The following is a 19,441-nucleotide window of genomic DNA, read 5'->3' as shown; positions in this document are numbered from 1 at the left end:
TGCCCACGCTCTTTTTCTTTCAAACATAAATAAACGTTTAAAAAAAAATAAAAAAAAGCATGAGCTGAAAATGAAGCCAATCAACTCAAGCCCCAGTCTACTTCTTTTCAGGAAATTCCAAATATAAAAGGTGAGCTTTGTTCCTGGAGGGCTGAGAGTGAATCCGATAACTGGCCCTTCTGTGGAAACTGGCCAGGAATTGGCATGCAGCCAGCTAGCCCTCTCCCATCTGGGCAGCATGCAGGACAAGCCCGAGGGAAGAAGGGCCACTAATCCAAAGATGTTCGACAGTCAGGATCCCGGCAGCTCTGCCTCCGCTGACCCAGGCGTGTGACCACGGGGTTTGGGCTGGTTCCTGGGGTTCTGTTCCCCTCTGATGGTTAGGGATGGACACAACCCAGGGGCCGTGTCCAAGGACAGAAGTGAAACCCCAGCCCGGTTTGATGTGCCTTGGATCCATATTTCCCGCATTTCCCTCACTTGCTTCTTCGTCTGTCTGGGCTCCTGACTCCTGATACATGTGGTATCCCTCTCACCCAGTAGCAATATCCCTGTGGAACTGTGTCTTTGAACTGTGATGACTATAGCAGCCCCTTCAGAGAGTTGCTTTTCTCCTAAAGCTGACCCGTGATTTCATAATTGCATGGCCCAGATGGGTACCACCTGTTGTTACACCTTCCCCCTGCTCCCCCCCCCCCCGGTCTGTTTCCTGAATCTGTGGTGAGCACACACCCTGGGTTTAAAATGCACTCTCCAAGTTAGCTCGGAATATAGTGCATTAGCTAGCCTCTTTTCAGGAACATTTGTTGGGTACCCATATGTGAACGGTACTTTAAACCAAAGTTAAATAATGTGGGCCGTGCACTTTAGAGACTTACAACTCACAACTGATCACAGCTGGGTTAGTTTCTTTGGGAGTATGTCAGTCAGGAAGAAGATAGAAGATTTTAGCCCTGAAAGGACATTAGAGGTCATTTAATCCAGCCCCTCTTTTGCAGATGGCAAAACGAAAGCAGGACAACCTGAAGAGTTTGCTTGCACAACTCCTCCGTGGCCGGGCGAGTTCCTGGATCTGCTTTAGCCAGATCCTCTTGGTGCACTTTCTGTAGCAGGTGATCTAGGCTGCCTCCTGTGCCTTTGAAACAAAGATGGATGGTCTTAGTTTGGTCAGCTGGCATTGGGAAGCCACAGAAGACCTCAGGAAGTTGGAGGGAGGGAGGAAGGGAGAGAGGAAGAGAGAGAGAGGGGGGAGATAGATAACTCTGAAAACAGCTCAGTGAGCATAGCTGGGAGTTCAGAGAAGAACAAATTTCCATAATCCAGGTAAGGGGTGGTCAGGACCAAGTTTGTAAACCTTTGAGTGGAAGCAAACAGCATGGTATTACCTTGTTTAAACAGTGATGTGGAATTGGCCCCTAAATGTAAGGATTCTGTGTCTCCCTCTCTCTCTGCCCCTCCCTCCCTCTCTCTCCCCCCCCCCACCTCTCTCTTAACTCTCTCACTCTCTCTCAAAAATAAACATTAAAAAAAATAGATGAGGACAGTCTATACAGAGGACTTCAGCAGTGCAGGCAAACCATCGAGTAATGGCTTAGTGACCTGAGCAGAGCTGTGGAAGCACTGTTACTAGAACTCCAGGGATATCGTGTGAAGTTTCAGATGCCCGCACTGCAATATATAAAGGCATCTGTTAGTAATGACAAAAGGCTGACCCCGGAGCATTTCCCTGAGGTAAAAAGAAAAAAGCTGAATTAGAGTGGGAGGTGGGTAGCCATGAGGAGAGGGGGTGGAATTAGAGTTCTCGCTCTTCTGGCTGGGAAGATGCTTTACTGTCTACATAATCGACTTCGTACTACACTGGGGCTCGATCAGAGAGGGCCCATCCTGCTCGGCCCCACTCCGTTTTGATCCCGTAGTCAGCTGCAGAGTTATAGATGAAGTGACAAGGATGGTCTCTTGATTGTATCCAGCTGCCTGGAGTAAGTCAAGGGCAGAGAGGCCCCGCCTGAGGAACAGCGCTCACCAACGGCTCCAAAGGAATCTGAAGTTCAGGACACCTCTGATGCTTTTAGAACAGCGTAGTTCAGCCTTCTGTGACCCAGTGTCACCGAATTAAGTCCCTGTGGAGGGAAGTCTGATAAGTGGCTTCAGCCAACAGGAAGAAGACTGACATCCTGACGGCGTTTGACCCTAAAACTGAGCCAGTGTTGTTATGGTTGCTGCCAATGGGGGCTTGCAGAGAAGGACCCGTGGGAAAGCGCAGGGATTGCAAAGCTTTGTTGACTCAAAGTAGATGCGGGGAAGACGCAGCTTGCATCTGGCAGGGGTGTTCCCCACCCCTGGTGTTTAGTTTACTTACTTGTGCCTGGAGCCCTCCCTTTCAGAAGCTCTTTCAATCCGCTGAGGTGACTGCGGCAGCGGCGTGACTTGAACAGGCAGGTGTCCGGTGTTGGCAGAAGGAAACTGGCGGTGCGTTTCGTGGAGGGTGCTCGGGCCCACAGACCAAACACCAGTTATGGCTCACATACTATGTTGTTGCTCTGCGCTCTATAAAACTGTAAGAGTATCATATTATTTTAATCTGCTGAAACACAAGCCCCAGAGTAGGAACACAGCAGCAGCCTTACACATCCGAGGAAATGTTTGACACGACTTCATTTGTCTGCAGCTATTATGACGATGGCTGTGGCTGATTAACTCTGTTGGTTACAACATGGTGTTAATGAGGCCAAGGTTGTGGGTTTGAGAGGTTTCACACAAAGGAAACCCCAGGCCACGCTCAAGACCCAGGTCAGAGAGCCCATAAAAGCACGTGGATGATCACAGGAGGACTGGGTGAGACAGTGTAATGACTCAGCGAATATCCCTTATCCGCTTCTGGAGAAGCCGTTTAAAACATGTGCTTTGGTGATGGTGAATTATTACTGTGATCCTCACACGCAAGGGATATCCCAGTATTACTCGTGGTAGCTGTCGAGCGGTACCGTTGCAGACTTTCTGAATAAAGGAGGACACTGGCTGTGATCTGCAGTGCCTTCTTGTATTCTCAGCTTTTTCGCCTGCGAGAGCCTCCGTGTCCGTACGTTCAGAAAGTGCGCGTGGAACGCTGCCATGCGCGGGTGCCGTTCTTTGTGCTCGAGAAACCACAGGGAAGAAGACTAAACTTCTGTCCTCATGGAGATAAACAGTAAGGAAACAATAAATAACCAAAGCAATTTCAGAAAATGAAAGTTTGGTGAAGAAAAAGATGGGGTGAGGGGATGTGATGGAGAATGGCCGGGTGGGAGAGGTGTTCACCTTGGCTAGGAAAGTGTGAAAGGGCCTCTTAAAAGTAGGCGACATTTAAGCAGAGACCTCACTGATGAGCAAGAACCAGCTTTTTGAAGAGCTGGGACAATATCCCCGTCAGAAGAAAAAGACACAGAGGTTAGGATTAAAGAACAGAAAGGCCACTGAAATGTGGAAGAACATGGTAGAAGAGGTTGGAGAGTGGGGTGCACCCTTCAGAATATGCCAAGGAATTTGGCTGTCATTCTGGTCATGGGAACCCATTCTTTGTTTTGTTTCAGAGCTATAGCATTTCTTAAAGATTTTGGGGGTGTTGGGTTGAAGTGTGTCCCTCTAAGAAAGATATGTTGAAATCTTAACCCTTCGTGACCTTATTTGGAAATAGGATCTTCTCGGGTAATAAAGTTAAAATGAGGTCATTGGGGTGGGCTCTAATCCAGTTGGACTGGTATCCCTATAAAAAGGGAAATTTTGGGCCCAGAGACACACACACAGAGGGAGGAAGGCCATACGAAGACAGAGGTTAGGAGTGATGCACCTACAAGCCTAGAAAGACCCAAGATGGACAGCCAAATGAAGCTGAACAGCAAGGAAGCATCCTTCCCCTATAGGTGTCAGAAGGGAGCATGGCCCTGCCAGCACCTTGACTTCAGACTTCTAGATTTCTGTTGCTTTAAGCCGCCCGGTGTGGTGAGTCTGTTCCACTAGCCCTAGCAAACTACAGAAGGGGCGGGGGGCGCTGGCCCACTGGCTGTGCCTCTGGGCAAGCAATGACACATCCTCCCTGGACTCAGTGACACCTAGGCATTGAGGAAGCCTCTGCTGCAGCATGTGACCATATGACATATATATGCGGGGACATATATGATGAAGATAATATTAAGATGTATATATGTATATATATACATATGTATATATGTGTATGTATACATATGTATATATGTGTATGTATACATATGTATATATGTGTATGTATACACACACACACACACACACACACACACACACACACACACACAATGGGATACAGCCTGTTGGCTGAGTTACCCTGTATAGAATACAGATTTTTCTCAACTTGCCATAGGGTTACCTGATAAGCCCATTGTAAGTTGAAAATGCATTTAATAAACCTGATTTACCAAACATCCCAGCTTAGCCTATTCTACCCTAAAAGGTGCTCAGAACACTTACATTAGCCTACAGTTGGGCACAATCATCTAACACAGAGCCTATAAAGTTGAGCACCTTGTGTAATTTATTGAATACCGTACTGAAAGCGAAAAACGGAATAGTTGCCTGGGTACAGGATGGCTCTAGATGTATAGATTGTGGACCCCGTGGTCGCATGGTGACTGGAAGCTGCAGCTTGCTGCCACTGCCCAGCCTCATGAGAAAGGATCGTACTGCAGATTGCTAGCCCAGGACAAGATCCAAATGCAAAAAATTCGAAATACGGTTTCTACTGAATGCGTATTGCTTTTGCACCATTGTAAATGTCAAAAAACCGTAAGTTGAACTATCCTAAGTTAGGGACCATCTGTACTCTAATATTCTTTTAGGAATAGTCCTCTTAGAGATACTCTATAAATAATGGTCTGGAAGGGTGAGAGTGGAAGCAAGGAGATGAGTTAGAGCCCTGTTAACAACAGTCTAGGTGAGAGAGGATGGTGGTTTGGGCTGGAGAGAGGGGTGGGAGAATTGGCAAGAGGTGGTCAGAAGTAGAGCCAGCAGGACTTGCTGATGGATGGGGTGTGGGGAAGCAGGAAAGGGAGGAATAAAGGCTGTCTCGTAGCTTTTGGGCTGGGGCAGTCAGGTAGCCGATTTGTTGAGATGAGAAGATTGAGAGAACGGCTTATCTGGGGATATGGAATCAAGAGATACGTGTTGGCCATGTTAAGTTTGAGATGCCTGTTTATCCAGTGGAAGATATTAAGTAAGTAGTTGGTTATCTCTGGAACATTCTGGGCCAAACAAATTTAGAGGTCAGTAGATTATAGAAGGTATTTAAAGGGATGAAAACTAGTTGAAATTAGAGAGTTTAAAGAATAGGGCACAGGACTGGACCCTCAGGAGCCTTAGAGGCCTGGTAAAGGATGAGGAATCATGGTGCTGAGACGTGGCAGCATGAACAGCTGGTAAATTGTCAATACTCCTTAACGATACGCACTTCCTCTTTTTTAAAGGTTAAACTAACTTACACAGAAATACACGGGGAAAGATCATTGGAGGTACCCCACCCCCAGTATACCAAATTGTGTTTCACAAAACCGTATCTAAGAACCTTTCCAAATGTGGAATTCAAGTTTTTGTTTTCAGTGTGTTACATTATAGAATCAGGCACATTCTCTACACATGAGGCTTCTAAAAGGCCATAGGAATGGCTGTGTGCTCCAGAGAAATTGTTTTGTTTTGTTTTGTTTTGTTTTTTAAGAAACAGAGACTTTCTAAGGTTTCACAATTGTCAAATTTAATATAAACTAGGACAGTTGAGTTGCACGGTTCCATTTATTCTTCATGTGTGCATTCATTAAAAATGGAACCTATTTCCATAATCATTTGTTAAGGGATTACCTACCTTGCCCAATTCAGTAAGCTATTTTCTTTTTTTTTTTTTAACTTGTTTTTACTTATTTTTGAGACAGAGAGAGACAGAACATGAGCAGGGGAGGGGTAGAGAGAGGGAGACACAGAATCTGAAGCAGGCTCCAGGCTCTGAGCTATCAGCACAGAGCCTGATGGCGGGGCTCGAACTCACAGACTGTGAGATCATGACCTGAGCTGAAGTCGGACGCTCAACCGACTGAGCCACCCAGGCGCCCCTCAGTAAGCTATTTTCAAGCAACCGCAGGAAGATTTGGAGGAAATTAGAATCCGCATCTGTCTTTGAGTATTGACGGAATAACTAGCACCTGTTTAATTGAACATCTTCAGGGACTCATTCTGATCTGAGTTGGTGAAGGGTTCAACCTGGCGAGTCTGCATACCATGTGTATAACTTAGCACTGTGCTTGGTCGTCGTCTGAACTGGGAATTGATTGTTGATGTATTTCTTGCCTTAGGTGTGGCGGGAATTTCCTGACCGGTTGGTGGGTTACCCAGGTCGTCTGCATCTCTGGGACCATGAGATGAATAAGTGGAAGTATGAGTCCGAGTGGACCAATGAGGTATCCATGGTGCTCACGGGGGCAGCGTTTTATCACAAGGTAAGAGGGGGGCAGCAGGCAGGGGCAGGTGGGTCTGAGGTGACCCAACTGAGCGCATGCTGTTTGTTCTGTTTGGCCCAGTTGAATTTCTGCTGAGTTTAGGAAAAATGTTCTAGTCAGAGGGCTTACGAAGGCCATGTCATGTCCTGTGTCAACTACACTAGTTAAGGAAGAAAGGCCATGTTGTGTGATTTTTTTAGTTATATTTCTTATTATACAGATAACGCATATACTGCTATTAGCAAATATGGAAAATTCAGAACAAATGTTATCATTGAAGAAAAGTCACTTGTAGTCCCATCACTTAGAGACAATCATTGTTACCGTATAGATGTTTTTTGCGGTTTGCCTTTTATTTATTTACTTATTCACGTACGCAGACTGTTGTAAATATTCTCATTAGCCTGATTTTTGCATGTATTATGAGTTTTTTTAACATTAACATTTCTTCGTAACATAACTGCTAATATGCTATTGTATTAATATTCCATAAATCATGTGTAACTATTTTTCTATCACTAGATGTTTAGATTGTCTCTAATTTTTTATTTGCTATTTTATGTATTTATTTATGTTACTTTTTTTTGTTGAGAGAGAGAGAGGATATGAGTGGGAGAGAGGAGCAGAGGCAGAGAGAGAATCTTAAGCAGGATCCACGCTCAGTGTCGGTCCCACGACCCCCAGCATCACGACCTGAGCCGAAATCAAGAGTTGAGCGCTCAACTGATTGAGCTATCCAGGCACCTTTTGTGTTTTTTGCTTTTGGTTTTTTTGTTTTGGTTTGTTTTGCTATTTTAGATAAGCTTAATATGGGGGCTCCTGGGTGGCGCAGTCGGTTAAGCGTCCGACTTCAGCCAGGTCACGATCTCGCGGTCCGTGAGTTCGAGCCCCGCGTAGGGCTCTGGGCGGATGGCTCAGAGCCTGGAGCCTGTTTCCGATTCTGTGTCTCCCTCTCTCTCTGCCCCTCCCCCGTTCATGCTCTGTCTCTCTCTCTGTCCCAAAAATAAATAAACGTTGAAAAAAAAAATTAGATAAGCTTAATATCTAATGCTTAAATAGTGATCAGTATCCATTTTCATAATTGTGCTTGTGATAGATTTCTAGAAGTAGAATTACATCAAAGGGAATGAACATTTTGGGGAGGTTTTGATGTATATATTTGTTGTTTTCAGCATTGTTTGCACCAATTGCACACCCAGCAAAATATAAAACTATCTTACTATTACCCCTCCTTGCATGAAATATGTAAAAAGAGAAAAATCAAACTGAGCTGTTTTGATAAGTGAAGACGGACCTTACTATTTTCACTCTGATTTGATTATTGTGGTTGAAATTCCTTTTGTGTCTTTTGTGTTTCCTCTCTTCTGAGAATTGTCACCTCATGTGTTTGACTTTTTTTACTAGGGAGAGGTTGAAGAGTGCGTATTGGACTTTAGAATATTCGGTTTGATGATTGAGTGCCCCTGGGAGTGTATAGTTTAATTGAACTCTAACAACTTGTCTGTTGTCAGCAGTAGCACAAGGTACTGATGTCAGGAGGACATCTGTGTGTCTGTCCACCCCAGTGTAGTTGAGTTAACGAGCTGTATTGTAGTGATTGCTTGTTGGTGTCTCGGCACTGCTGTGTATTTTTCAGGGCTCTGAGTTTAGAAATGGGTTTTTGTTCTTAGCAATAAATAAATAAATGTTTATAATTCTTGGAGTTTATGGTAGTACAGTGTGTGTACTTTTTTCTCCATGAACTTCCACACTATTTCATACATGTAAGTGATGGATGTAGCAGAATTGCCTCATATGTATTTTACTTTAAAAAACACATACTGGGGTGCCAGGTGGCTCAGTCGGTTAAGCGTCAGACTGTTGATGTCAGCTCAGGTCATGATCTCATAGTTTGTGAGTTTGAGCCCTGCATCAGGCTCTGTGCTGACAGTGTGGAGTCTGCTTGGAATTCTCTCTCTCTCTCTCTCTCTCTCTCTCTCTGTCTCTCTCTGTCTCTCTCCCTCCCTCTCCTTCCCTCCCTCCCGTTTCCTTCTCCCCCCCCCACTTACTCTCTGTATCTTTCTCAAAAATAAATAAAAATAAACTTTAAAAAAAATAAAAAGCACATACCTTTGCAGTGTCAGTCCACCATTAATTTATGTCTGTCTCTATTTTCAATCTGCGGGGAGAATGTAGCAAAGAGGATTGAGCATTGTGACTCAAGGAAAAGAATTTGGTAGCGATCCATATACAGTGTGTCTCTGAATGATATTTTACTTACTAAATACATGGAACATGAGTCTGAAGCATCTGCATTCAAGGGCTTCATGCTCTACCTACGCTGCTTATAATAGGTGATTTTTATTTTTTATGTTATTTATTTATTTGGGGTTTTGAGACAGAGAGAGCGCACACAAGTGGGGGAGAGAGGGAGAGAATCTTTTTTTTTTTTTTATAAGTTTATTTTTGAGAGGGAGAACACAAGCGAGGGAGGGGCAGAGAGAGAGAGGGAGAGAAGGAATCCCAAGTAGGGTCCACACTGTCAGCACAGAGTCCATTGCCGGGCTTGAATTCACAACTGTGAGATCATGACCTGAGCTGAAGTCGGACACTTAACCGACTGAGCCACCCAGGCGACCCAGAAGAGAGAGAATCTTAAGCAGGCTCCACCCTCAGCTTGGAGCCTGACATGATGCTTCATCCCAGGACCCTGGGATCATGACCTGAGCCGAAATCAAGAATCGGATGCTTCACCGGCTGAGTCATCTAGGTGCCCCAACAATAGGTGAATTTTAAAAGAATGACAGTATTAAAGATACTTGATCACCTGACCAAAAGCATTCTAATACTTTTTACAGCCTTGTGATTAATCCTATGAGAGAAAGCTTGTCTCTGCAATATGATTAAGTGACTCTTTGTCTTAACCATCAACCATTAAGTGGCCCCATCAACCGTGGCCCGCTGCCATTTGCGTCTTTCTTCTTTTTGTCTTACCTGACAGTATTTTAATTACCTGTATACCTACAAAATGCCTGGGGATATCAAGAACTGGGTGGATGCTCATATGAACTGTGAAGACATTGCCATGAACTTCCTGGTAGCTAACGTCACGGGAAAAGCTGTCATCAAGGTAGGAGGCATGCTGGTCCAGCTCTGCTGCTAACTTTGTGATCTTGGGCAAGTCTTTGTTTCTCTGAGCCTGAGAAGTTCTCATAAGTATAAATGAAGTGTTGGATTGGATGACTTTAAGCTCTCTTTTAGCTTTAAGATGCAGTCACATTGTAACGCTGAAGCTAGGCTTTGATAATTTAAACATATTTTCTTTTTTTTAAATACAGTTTCTTTAGTTACAGTTTTTAATCTCCAGTATGAGAGATAAAGGCTGTAATGGTCAGTCTACAAATCACGTTTTTAAAAAACTTTATTCTCAAAGCTGATAGGGAATCTAGATCTGTTAGTTAAAGAATGCAACTTACATCTTTCTTAAAGTAGCTGATTTTTATTTTTTATAGACATAGAGAAGATAGTACACTTTGTACAATGATAACTGTAGTTTTTCTAAACATTTTAAAATATCAGTTACCAGTTTTTAAAAGTATCTTTCCCATAACATATTAAAAGCTAAGAGTAAAAAAATAAATAAAAGCTGAGAGTACACAAGGATCACATGGGGATCTCTGTATCTGTAATGGGTGTCTGTTTCTGAAATGTAGATTTTGCTCAAACCCAGATCCCCAGATACGAAGAGAGAGTTTCCTTATTTTTATGAGTGGACTCATCCTGACCTTCTTTCCTTCCGAATTCGGATTCCATATAAAAATGGGCTGTGCTTCAAGGACAGATTCCTATAATGGAGTCTTGCCGTACTGGAAGTACATTGGAAGCGTGGTATGGCCGCCACTGATTGTTCATGCTGTTAATTGAGGGGAGAAGTCAGATTAAACCAAAGTGACTAAAAAAGAGGAAGAGTCCCTATCTGTAATCTGCAAACTTGACCCAGTCCTCCCCCTGCCCTCTAACTTAGTCAACAGCTCACTGCAAGAAAAAGTCCAATATGTAAATCACAAACTTAGTTTTAAAGGAACCCCTCTTATCTCCAGAGTTGCTTTTTGATGTGCTTCAAGAGATTTTAGCTGTGCCGGCTCCCTCTGGACAGTCGTTCTGTCATCTGTGTGCTTCTTAGCCTGGCCTTAGTTATCTAGCATTCTCCCCCTGCCCAACCTCTCTCTGCTCTTTCTTTAGCTTCACTGGGTTTGGATAACAGTCTCCCTGGGTTTGCTAAGAAAATCATTAGGAGTTTAAGGTTCGGGAGAGCGGGAGGGAGAGTCAGGGAAAGGAATTCAGAGGGCGAGAGACCATGGGATTTTTGTCCTGATTGAAGGGAATTGCAAAAGAAGCTGGCACCTTCAGGAGCATGGTGCTGCTCAAAGCATTTGCCATTAGCTGGAAGAAGGAAACAGAGTGCCTCTTGGAACCGAGGTTACGGTGAAAGTTATGGGAAGCTGTATTTCATCGCCCTTATGGCTGCAAGAACAAATGGTGTTTATACAAGGACCTTGGCAGTGAGAAAACAGTCATTAAACAGGAATTAAGGAGCTTGTCATCACCACTTCTTTCCAGTTACAGAAGGAAAAAGCCCTCCAAGCCTTTTTTATTGGGCCCTTGTGAGTTGTGCCGTTGGCCAAGCCAGACAGAACTGAATGGAGGAATGGCGAGGGGTGTGTGTGTGCGCGCACGCGTGCGTGTGTGCGTGTGGAGAGAGCAGGAAGCTCAGCTTACAGAACAGAAGCATGCAGAGTGTTGCCACAAGCGTGATTTTATTGTCCTTGGCACTGACGGCCAGGTGTATTTTTGTACTTCTCTGGCAGGTAACACCGCGAAAGAAATTCAAGTGTCCTGAGTGCACAGCCATTGACGGGCTTTCGCTAGACCAGACGCACATGGTGGAGAGGTGAGCGAGCCTCTAACCAAAAGTCTGCCCTAGCCTCTGATCCCCATTTCCTGCCTTGGGCCTGTTTATGGGACTTGTTGGAGATATAAGGACAGCAGCTGGTAGCCATAGTCACCTCCTTTTGCACTGTGGGAATTGGGTTAGTTCAAGCCCAGGTCACCCAAAGAATTAATTTGGAATGCTACTCACTCAATTTGTAATGGCTAGAAGGGTCTTAAAAATATAGCTGGCCTTAAGCTCCTGAAGTCAGATTCTCCATGTGGACTAACAGTCAGCCATCCACAGTCATTTGGGTGGAGGCTAGTTAATTCCAAGAGAATATGGCATTGTTTTGCAGGGTATCTCCACGTGACAATAAAAGTTTGATTAGAAGGAATGAAACCAAACCTAGAGGCAAATTACCTTTTCTGACCAAACACCTCAAGAACAGAATGGAAAGCACAGCTCTTTACATTACAGAGTGAGAGGAGCAAGTCAGCTCTGAAATCCTCCTTTTATTTCAATTCAGTCAGTCACTCAACAAGCATACTTTTGTGTGAGACATAATACTAAGCCTCGTAGGGGAGCGGATGTAAAAGGAGTGGGAAACCTACATCTTCCCTTCGGATCGTTATAATCTTTCCCTAGACCTCACCATTCTCACTTGTATCCTGAAGGTCCCCAAGCTTGGCATCTCCTGAATCAAACCTAATTCTTCCAAAAGGCAGCTCCTTACATAAGACAACAAGCCCGGACATCCCATAGCAGTGCTGTCAGGGGACCAAAGTGCACTCAGGGAAGGTTGTAGTGGCCCTTAGAGAATGAGATATCTAGCGCAGGTGTCCACAGGTCCCATGTGGGTCTGCTTGCAGTCTTTCTGAAATCTATCCACCGTGTTAAAATCCTTAAAGCCTGGAAGATCTTTTTGTGCAGAAAGTTGTTTCACTTGGCCTGGATTCTATAATGCTTTACTCCTTCGTATTCCTACTTCTTTCCTACCCTGTAAATAATCCTTTTATCTCTTTCATATATAAATATTTTACCCAAATGACATGACTTTTATTAATTGTCAGTGTGAAATGACATATTATTGTGATTTTGGAAATATCTGTCACGGGTATCATAGTTACTACACAGTCAAGGGCGGTCACAATGACTGTCATAGCTCATTTGGAAGAGACCCCAATTATAGTTATATTGGAGTACACGAAATTATTATTAAACCCACCTCCATTCTTTGTGTTGGGAGAATTCATAGCATTAAGCAATTGGTTGTTGAGTAGGCTGAGTTAAAGTGATGGGGTTGTATGGTGTAAGATAGGAATTTTAGGGACCAACGTTGGCCTGATAATGGCCTTGAAGTTCATGCTAAGGCTAAGCAATTCTTCTCCAGCACCACTGAGATGACCAATGTAAAGAGACTTAAAATACGGTGAGAGAGATTTAAGTTAGATATAATTATTATTAAACACTGACTACAGTAACTAAGGGAGATGCGGGGGCTTCCTGTTGGGAACAGACTTTTGAAAATAGAATAGGTGACTACCCAGATGTTGTTAGGCTTAAATCAGATTCTGTCAGAATTTATAATTAACAGCAACACACACACACACACACACACACACACACACACACACACACCCCTCTGTGTGTGTAACAATCCAAAGCTATATGTGATAAATACCATAAGGGAGGCTCAGAATGTTATAATTGGTCAGAGGAAAGAGACGTGGCTTCTCACTAGGTTGATTACTAGAATAATTTTGCAAAAGATGGCACTTGAAATAAGCCTTCAAAGATCACTAGGATCACTGGACAAGAAGAGGAGATCCCAGGCAGGGGAAACCAGGTGGTTGAAGGTTCCAGTCATCAGGTTGAAGGTGTATCTGGCAGGCAGTTAAGGGTCCGGTGTGGCTAGAGTGTAGAATTCTGTCCTGTTGGTGCTAGACCCTGAAGGACTGCCCAGTGAAGGAGCCTGAACGAACTTCTTCAGGCTCTGACATGCCGTCGAAAGTTTTTGAACAACGGAGCTTGATCAAAGTATTGTTTTGAGATTAATTTGGAAGTGGTGCAGAGTAGAATGAAGGCGAAGAAATTGACGGAAGTACATATGGAAATGGGAAGCTTGAGCTAAGTTGAGTGTGGAAAGGAAGGGATGGATTAAATATTCAGAGATGCTTTTTCACCCAAAGGAAGATATGCTAGAACTTGAAGTTATGGAGAAGGAATTGACAGAGGGAGCTTAGATGTCGAGTCAGGAAGAGTGGTAGTACCATCAACAGTGTGAATAATAATAATAATAAGTCAGGGGGAGACGGCCAGCTAAGGGAGGAGGGAACACAGATGGTTGCACCTTTAACAGTGTAATTAACAAGGACGAGAGGAGACTTTAACCATGGGCAAAGTTGGAGAACAGTCAGGTTGGTGAAGATTTGGGGGTCTTTCCCTCTGTATGTGCAGATATAGATATGGAGCAAGCAGTTGGAAATGTGGAACCTTCAGGAAGAAGATGAAAACAAAGGTACATATCTGAAAGACATCTTCCCAGAGATGGCCACTGACTGAAGAAAAGCCAAGGGCAGAATCTTGAGAAATTCTGACATTTAGGAGACAGAAAGAGTAACGAAAACAGAGAAGCAGCCACCGGAGAAGCCAGGAGAGACCCAGGGTCTATAGTGCACAGAAGCAAGGGAGGAGCAGGAAACATGCAGACTGGGAAAAGATCTTTGAATTAAATGGTCATTGGTGACTTTGAAAAAAAATAATGCCATGGAGCAGTGGGGCTTAAGGGTTATGGAGTGTGAGTCTGTGGTGAGGAAGTAGAGTTAGTGTATGTAGAATACCCTTTTGAGAAATTTGATAGGGAACAGAGGAAATCAATCTGGAAATCAGAAACTGGGAGCAAAACTATTTGGATTAAAGATTGAATCACTAAATTAATTATATAAGGCACTTAGGTCGGGAGGGAGGAAGGCATGATTTAAGCCATCATGGGTAGATCCAGAAGTGGAGTTACAGTTGTAGAATGGTTCATTTGTTGTTCTTTCTTAATAGTTCCCTTTGCAAAATTCACATTTTGCACAAAACAGTGAAGCAAGTTAACCACTTTGCAAGTTATGACCTTGTGTTGGGTTTTGTGGTTTAATAAGCTTATTTATTCTTATATTTGGGGTCTTGGAGCAGAAATCACAGTTGTGTAGGAAAGTAGCTTTTACTGCCAGCATCCATTTCCAGGATGGTCTGTTAATTCTTTAAGAGCCAGAAAACCAGAAGACTATGTAACTGTTCATTTTGACCAATAGCTTCAACAAGGTAAGGGAATATGGCAGACGGTGCTGATCTTAAGAAAAAGAACACTGTGTTCTGATTCAGGCCAGTCTTTGTTCAAATTATGGATTTGTCACTTAGTAGCTATCTGGCTTAAGACCATTGATTGACTTTATGCTAAACTCCAATCTCCTTATCTCCTAAAATAGGTGTATTAGTAACTATCACATTACAGTGTCCATTCATGGGTTCGACAAATATCTATTGAGCCTCTTTGTGCCAAATACCGTGTTATATGCTGGGGATGAATGAAGTAATAACATATGAAAGCCTGTAGCACGATGCCTGGCAACATTATTTCCTTCCCAGTTTCCCCAGCATTAGTCCTAAAGGCTCCGGGTTACTTCAGGTAATTGCGTGTGTTTACAAGGAAAACAGAAAACCATTAGTCCTTTCTCCCACAGACACTTCAGCACTTCCGAGGTAGACATTGGTGGTTCTCAGCCTGTCTGTACTGGATTATAAAACCAACCCAGGGGAGCATTTACTGACAAGGTGGCTGGACCTGTGACAGAACAACGCAAGTCACCTACCAGCCACCACCAGACTCACCGTCTACCCCAACCTGTTCCCCAACCCACATGCCCTGTGTGAAAAGGAGGTAGACAACACTGACAGTACCTGGCCGGAGAGTTAAGGACCTTCACCACTCAGAGTAGCCGGCGGCTTCTCCGGTGCAGGCTGCATGGGGAGAAAGAAGCACTCACTAGGCCTGGGTCAGCCAGGGGCAGCCGTCAACAAGTCAGCTGGCCCGAGCCCCAGTGGCCTCCTGCCTGCGGCCCGGCCCTGTTGGCAGATCTGTTTACAGAGGAGACATTGTGCTCAGTCTTCTCCAGCGGGCCAGGGAGCCGCTATCCTCTGCCAAGAACCATGGCTCTTCTTTAATACGTACCCACCGGTACCTGTGTTGTGTGTTGGGCCCTGCTGGGCTTTGCTGGCCAGAGTCTACGGGCATAATGACTGGAAACTGGAAGAATCTGTACATGTTTGTAGGCAGAACAGCTGCCAAAAGTAAGACCTCGGAGAGACTAACTTTGTCTGCACTGCCCTGACCCTGTACCTCGAGGAGAGGACGGCTGTTGTGCTTCCTGGGCAGCACTTTGTGGACACGCCTCGGTTTTTTCCCGGGTCCCCTCTCAGTTTGGAACCTCAGCCGCCACCTCCCGAGTCTCACAGGAGTGGTGGCAGGAGGGAAAGTCATTGCCTCTGCGTTTTGGTAAGGTGAGGGAAAGTACAGAGGCTCTCTTGCCAGTGCAGGCCTGGGCTGCACACCCAGCTCCGGCACTTTCCAGCTCTGGGGCTCAGGCCTCAGCTTTAACTTGTCGGCCCATAACAGGAAGCTGCTGTAAACCAGCCGTTGGGCATGTCAAGGGGGATACTTTAAGGAATCGATGAAATCGTGTTTGTAAATTATCTGGCACATCATAGGAGCGCAAAAGTCGTTAATTTCCAACCGCTCCACTTGGACTCTAGAATTGTGTTCATAAATAAATTTGTATCATCTCATAATTAAGATTTTTTAGCCTCAGGAGCCAGACTGCCTGGGTTTGGTGCTGCCTCTTACTGTTATTTGGCCTTTGGACATATTACTCAGCCTCTCTCTCTCTCTCAGTCTTCCCAGTAGAAAATTGGAATAATCATAGGACCCACCCCCTAGGGTTGTCGGGAGGTTGGAGTGGGTTCCTAATACATGTAGGGCACTTGTAAGGCAGCCTGGAATCCATAATAAGTGTTAGTTGTTGGTTCATGGTGGTGGACACAGGCATGTTATTAGCTCCAAGAGCTCTGAATGAAGTGGTAACACGTTCTCTTAGAAACGTAAGAAGAGAAAGGAATTAAGGATAACTGGCTTCTTTATTAATTGGTTTCTTCCCCAAGCTCAGAAGACTCAAATAAAAACTTACTGATTGAAATAATTTGAAACAAAGCTCGCAGTGTCTCGGGACAGGAGAGGCTTCTGGTCGGGGTCTTGGACTTCCACCCCTCTTGGGGAAATGGTTCTGCCTCCGGTTGGTGTGTTCTTACCCTAGCTGTCGGGTGCCGTGGGCCCGACTTGAGGGGAGAGAGCGCTGACCTTTCTGAAATGCATCCTTGAGGTCCCCCTGACTTCAAAAGCGGTGTTTATGGGCTTGTTTTTCCCTCTGGTCCGGATGCGGGAGCGTCCTCATTACCCGTCTGTCACACTCAGTTGGCCTGATTGACCAGAGCCGTTTCCCGCCAGCGTGCCTGACCCGCTCACCTCTGAGGAGATGGCTCATGGGCTTCAGGGGGCGGTCTGGAGTCAAGGACACCGGCGTCTCCCCTCCTGCAGCGCTGCTGGGCCGCCCTGTCCCTAAGCCCTGTGTCGCTGCTGGTTCTGACACGGGAGCGGCTGGCCCGCTCTCGGGGAGGAGCTCGTGGAAGGTGGCCAGCAGTTCCGGCATCGCCCTCGAGAAACGCTGGTTGAGCGAGTGAAGGGCTTACTGTTTGGAAGTGAGCCTCACTGCCCGTTACCTTCTGCCTTCCGTTGCTGCTGGTGTAAGGTCCTCTCTTCTGCTTTTTAAACTCCAGTGAGCTGAAGCTCAGATCCAGGCGCCCCTTCCCTCTCCACCCTTTGGCCTCTCTTTAGCTGGCAGAGACGGGGTTAAGAATTGTTCGCAGCCGATCCACCTTGGTTTGAGGCCTGCTTGTAGTGACGGGGAAGAATGACTGGAATTTGAGGGGGAGGGGATAAGAGACTGACCTCTGCACAGGCCAGTGACCTCCCGCCAGCATCCTCTGTTCACTCTCTCCCCCTGAACTAATAGTCACAGCACCCCCAGATCACTTCTTGTGTCCACACCCTCCCAACCTTTTCTAAGAACCTGGGAGCAGGCTTGCGATACTTGGATTTCTTTTGTTGATATTGAGTAGTGTATGTATGTTGCTCTCATGTGTCGGCCCCTTGAACATTTTCTCTCTTCTCCTTACCCCTTTCCCTCTTCACCTGCCTCCCCCGCGCCCACCCAAAACCCTTCAGGTCCGAGTGCATCAACAAGTTTGCTTCAGTCTTCGGGACGATGCCGCTCAAGGTGGTGGAGCACCGAGCTGACCCTGTCCTGTACAAAGATGACTTTCCCGAGAAACTGAAGAGCTTCCCCAACATCGGCAGCTTGTGAAACCCATCAGTGACGGAGGTCTGAATGTGACGCGTGGACAAAGTAGGGGAGCACAGCCTCCCGGCACCCTGATATCAGGGTGTGGGGGACCTTCAGTTGACACACTGGACTGTGACACCTAACCTGCTTCCTCGGGAACTGGAACCTGAAGAGAGCGTCTAAGCACCTTGAGCGCTGCGTGCACTATTCTAGTGTTTCTTATGACCCCGATGGGTTCTTGCTGGAAATGCCAAATGGGAGCCTTTGTGGCATACTCTGGGTTTAAATGCAGCCCAGGCTCCCTTTGTTTGCAGGGAACAGTCTGAAAGGAAACTTCACTGACCCTCAGACTGTAGAGCAGACAGAACTGTCAACCATGTTCGATCTGGGGAATCATGTAAATCGTGCCCATATCTCACCTTTAGCTATTTCAGATCAGTGACTTTTTAGGAGGAAAAGCCAAACCAAGAATTTGGCACAAAATCCCAGCAGCTTAGAGGGATTTGACGCATGCCCTAGGACCTGAGGCGCTGGACCCAGGCGTAGGTGGAGCACCCGGTGCTGAATTGGGATCCTGTAAATTCCATGAACCATTCCTCTTTGGTTTGGCTTTTTAATATGATTAAAATAATTTTTTATTCCTTTTTACAATATGTCTTAAATGCTGATTATTGGTAACCCAAGGAACTTTCTTTTTTGTGTGTATTTTACCTCCATCTTCTGGCCTTAACTCCAGTCTGTTTCCAAACCTCCTACCACGTTCAGGAGGACACACAGCCAAGAGGAATATCTGGTGCCATGTGCCTCACGCAGAAGAAGATCTCCAAGCTGTAAACATGCTAAGACAAGATGTCTCCCCAAACCTCCAAAGGACTCTGTTTGCTTCTTGATCAGATCCAGTCAGTTTTTCATAGGTATTCTTAGGGAAAAACAGAGGGCCTGTAATAACCATACACTGAGTTGCTGTAGCTGGTACCGTGTTGTAAAAGTCGAGGCAGTTGTGATCCCCACCCCAAGGGGATTCCAAAATTTCCCTCCTTCTTTCGGTGTAAACTTAACGTTAGCCAGGGAGGTTCTGGCTAATGTTAAATACTGCTATAACAACTGCTTTGCCATAGTTGCCGGTATATTTAAATCATTAAATTTCAGCATTTAGTAATACTGCACATGTGTGAATTATACCTCTTTAAGCCCTGTTGATGAACAAATCTACTCTGGCAAATGTTAGATGTTATGGATTCGAAACAGATTTATCTGGCTCTAATATTAAGATTAGCCACAGTTTGGGCTTTAGCCATAACATATGTCCCCAGAACACAAAATACAGAACAATTTGCTTGGAATATGGTTATAATTACTGAAACCTAGTTGTGTGCCAGTTGAAGTCACTAATATGCCACCCATTGTTCTCTTGAGTGACACGAAGGTGAATAGTTACTGTGCTATCGATTTTAAACGTGTAGTTTTAACAAGAGTCACCTCCAATGTATTCCTATAGACTTCGAGAGGTCAGAGAAAACTTCAGGAAGTAACAAAATTGAAAGCGGGAATCATGAGTTTTACTCTCTCACACTGAGGAGCAAGAGCCCGGGACTGGT

The 19,441-nt window shown here is 45.1% G+C and overlaps 1 protein-coding gene across 3 annotated transcripts in view; it reads left to right on the top strand.

Annotated features, from left to right (window-relative positions):
- EXT2 (exostosin glycosyltransferase 2) overlaps positions 1-19,183 on the top strand; it is a 146,345-nt gene extending 127,162 nt beyond the window's left edge. The window contains exons 11-14 of one of the 3 annotated variants that reach the window (XM_040495385.1): positions 6,348-6,491; positions 9,472-9,600; positions 11,339-11,421; positions 17,726-19,183. In XM_040495385.1, the coding sequence (XP_040351319.1) occupies positions 6,348-6,491; positions 9,472-9,600; positions 11,339-11,421; positions 17,726-17,864 (495 nt within the window). In that variant the 3' untranslated portion in view covers positions 17,865-19,183. Of the gene's footprint in view, positions 1-6,347; positions 6,492-9,471; positions 9,601-11,338; positions 11,422-15,131; positions 16,241-17,725 lie in introns of those variants that run through there. The other 2 variants (XM_040495387.1, XM_040495386.1) reach the window with 2 other exon arrangements.
- Positions 19,184-19,441: the final 258 nt, after the last annotated feature.

Source organism: Herpailurus yagouaroundi, unplaced genomic scaffold (genome assembly GCF_014898765.1).
Source record: "Herpailurus yagouaroundi ecotype Mexico unplaced genomic scaffold, PumYag 187, whole genome shotgun sequence".
Classification (NCBI taxonomy): domain Eukaryota; kingdom Metazoa; phylum Chordata; class Mammalia; order Carnivora; family Felidae; genus Herpailurus; species Herpailurus yagouaroundi.
Note: the sequence above shows the minus strand (reverse complement) of the source record. Positions and strands in the feature narration are given on the sequence as shown.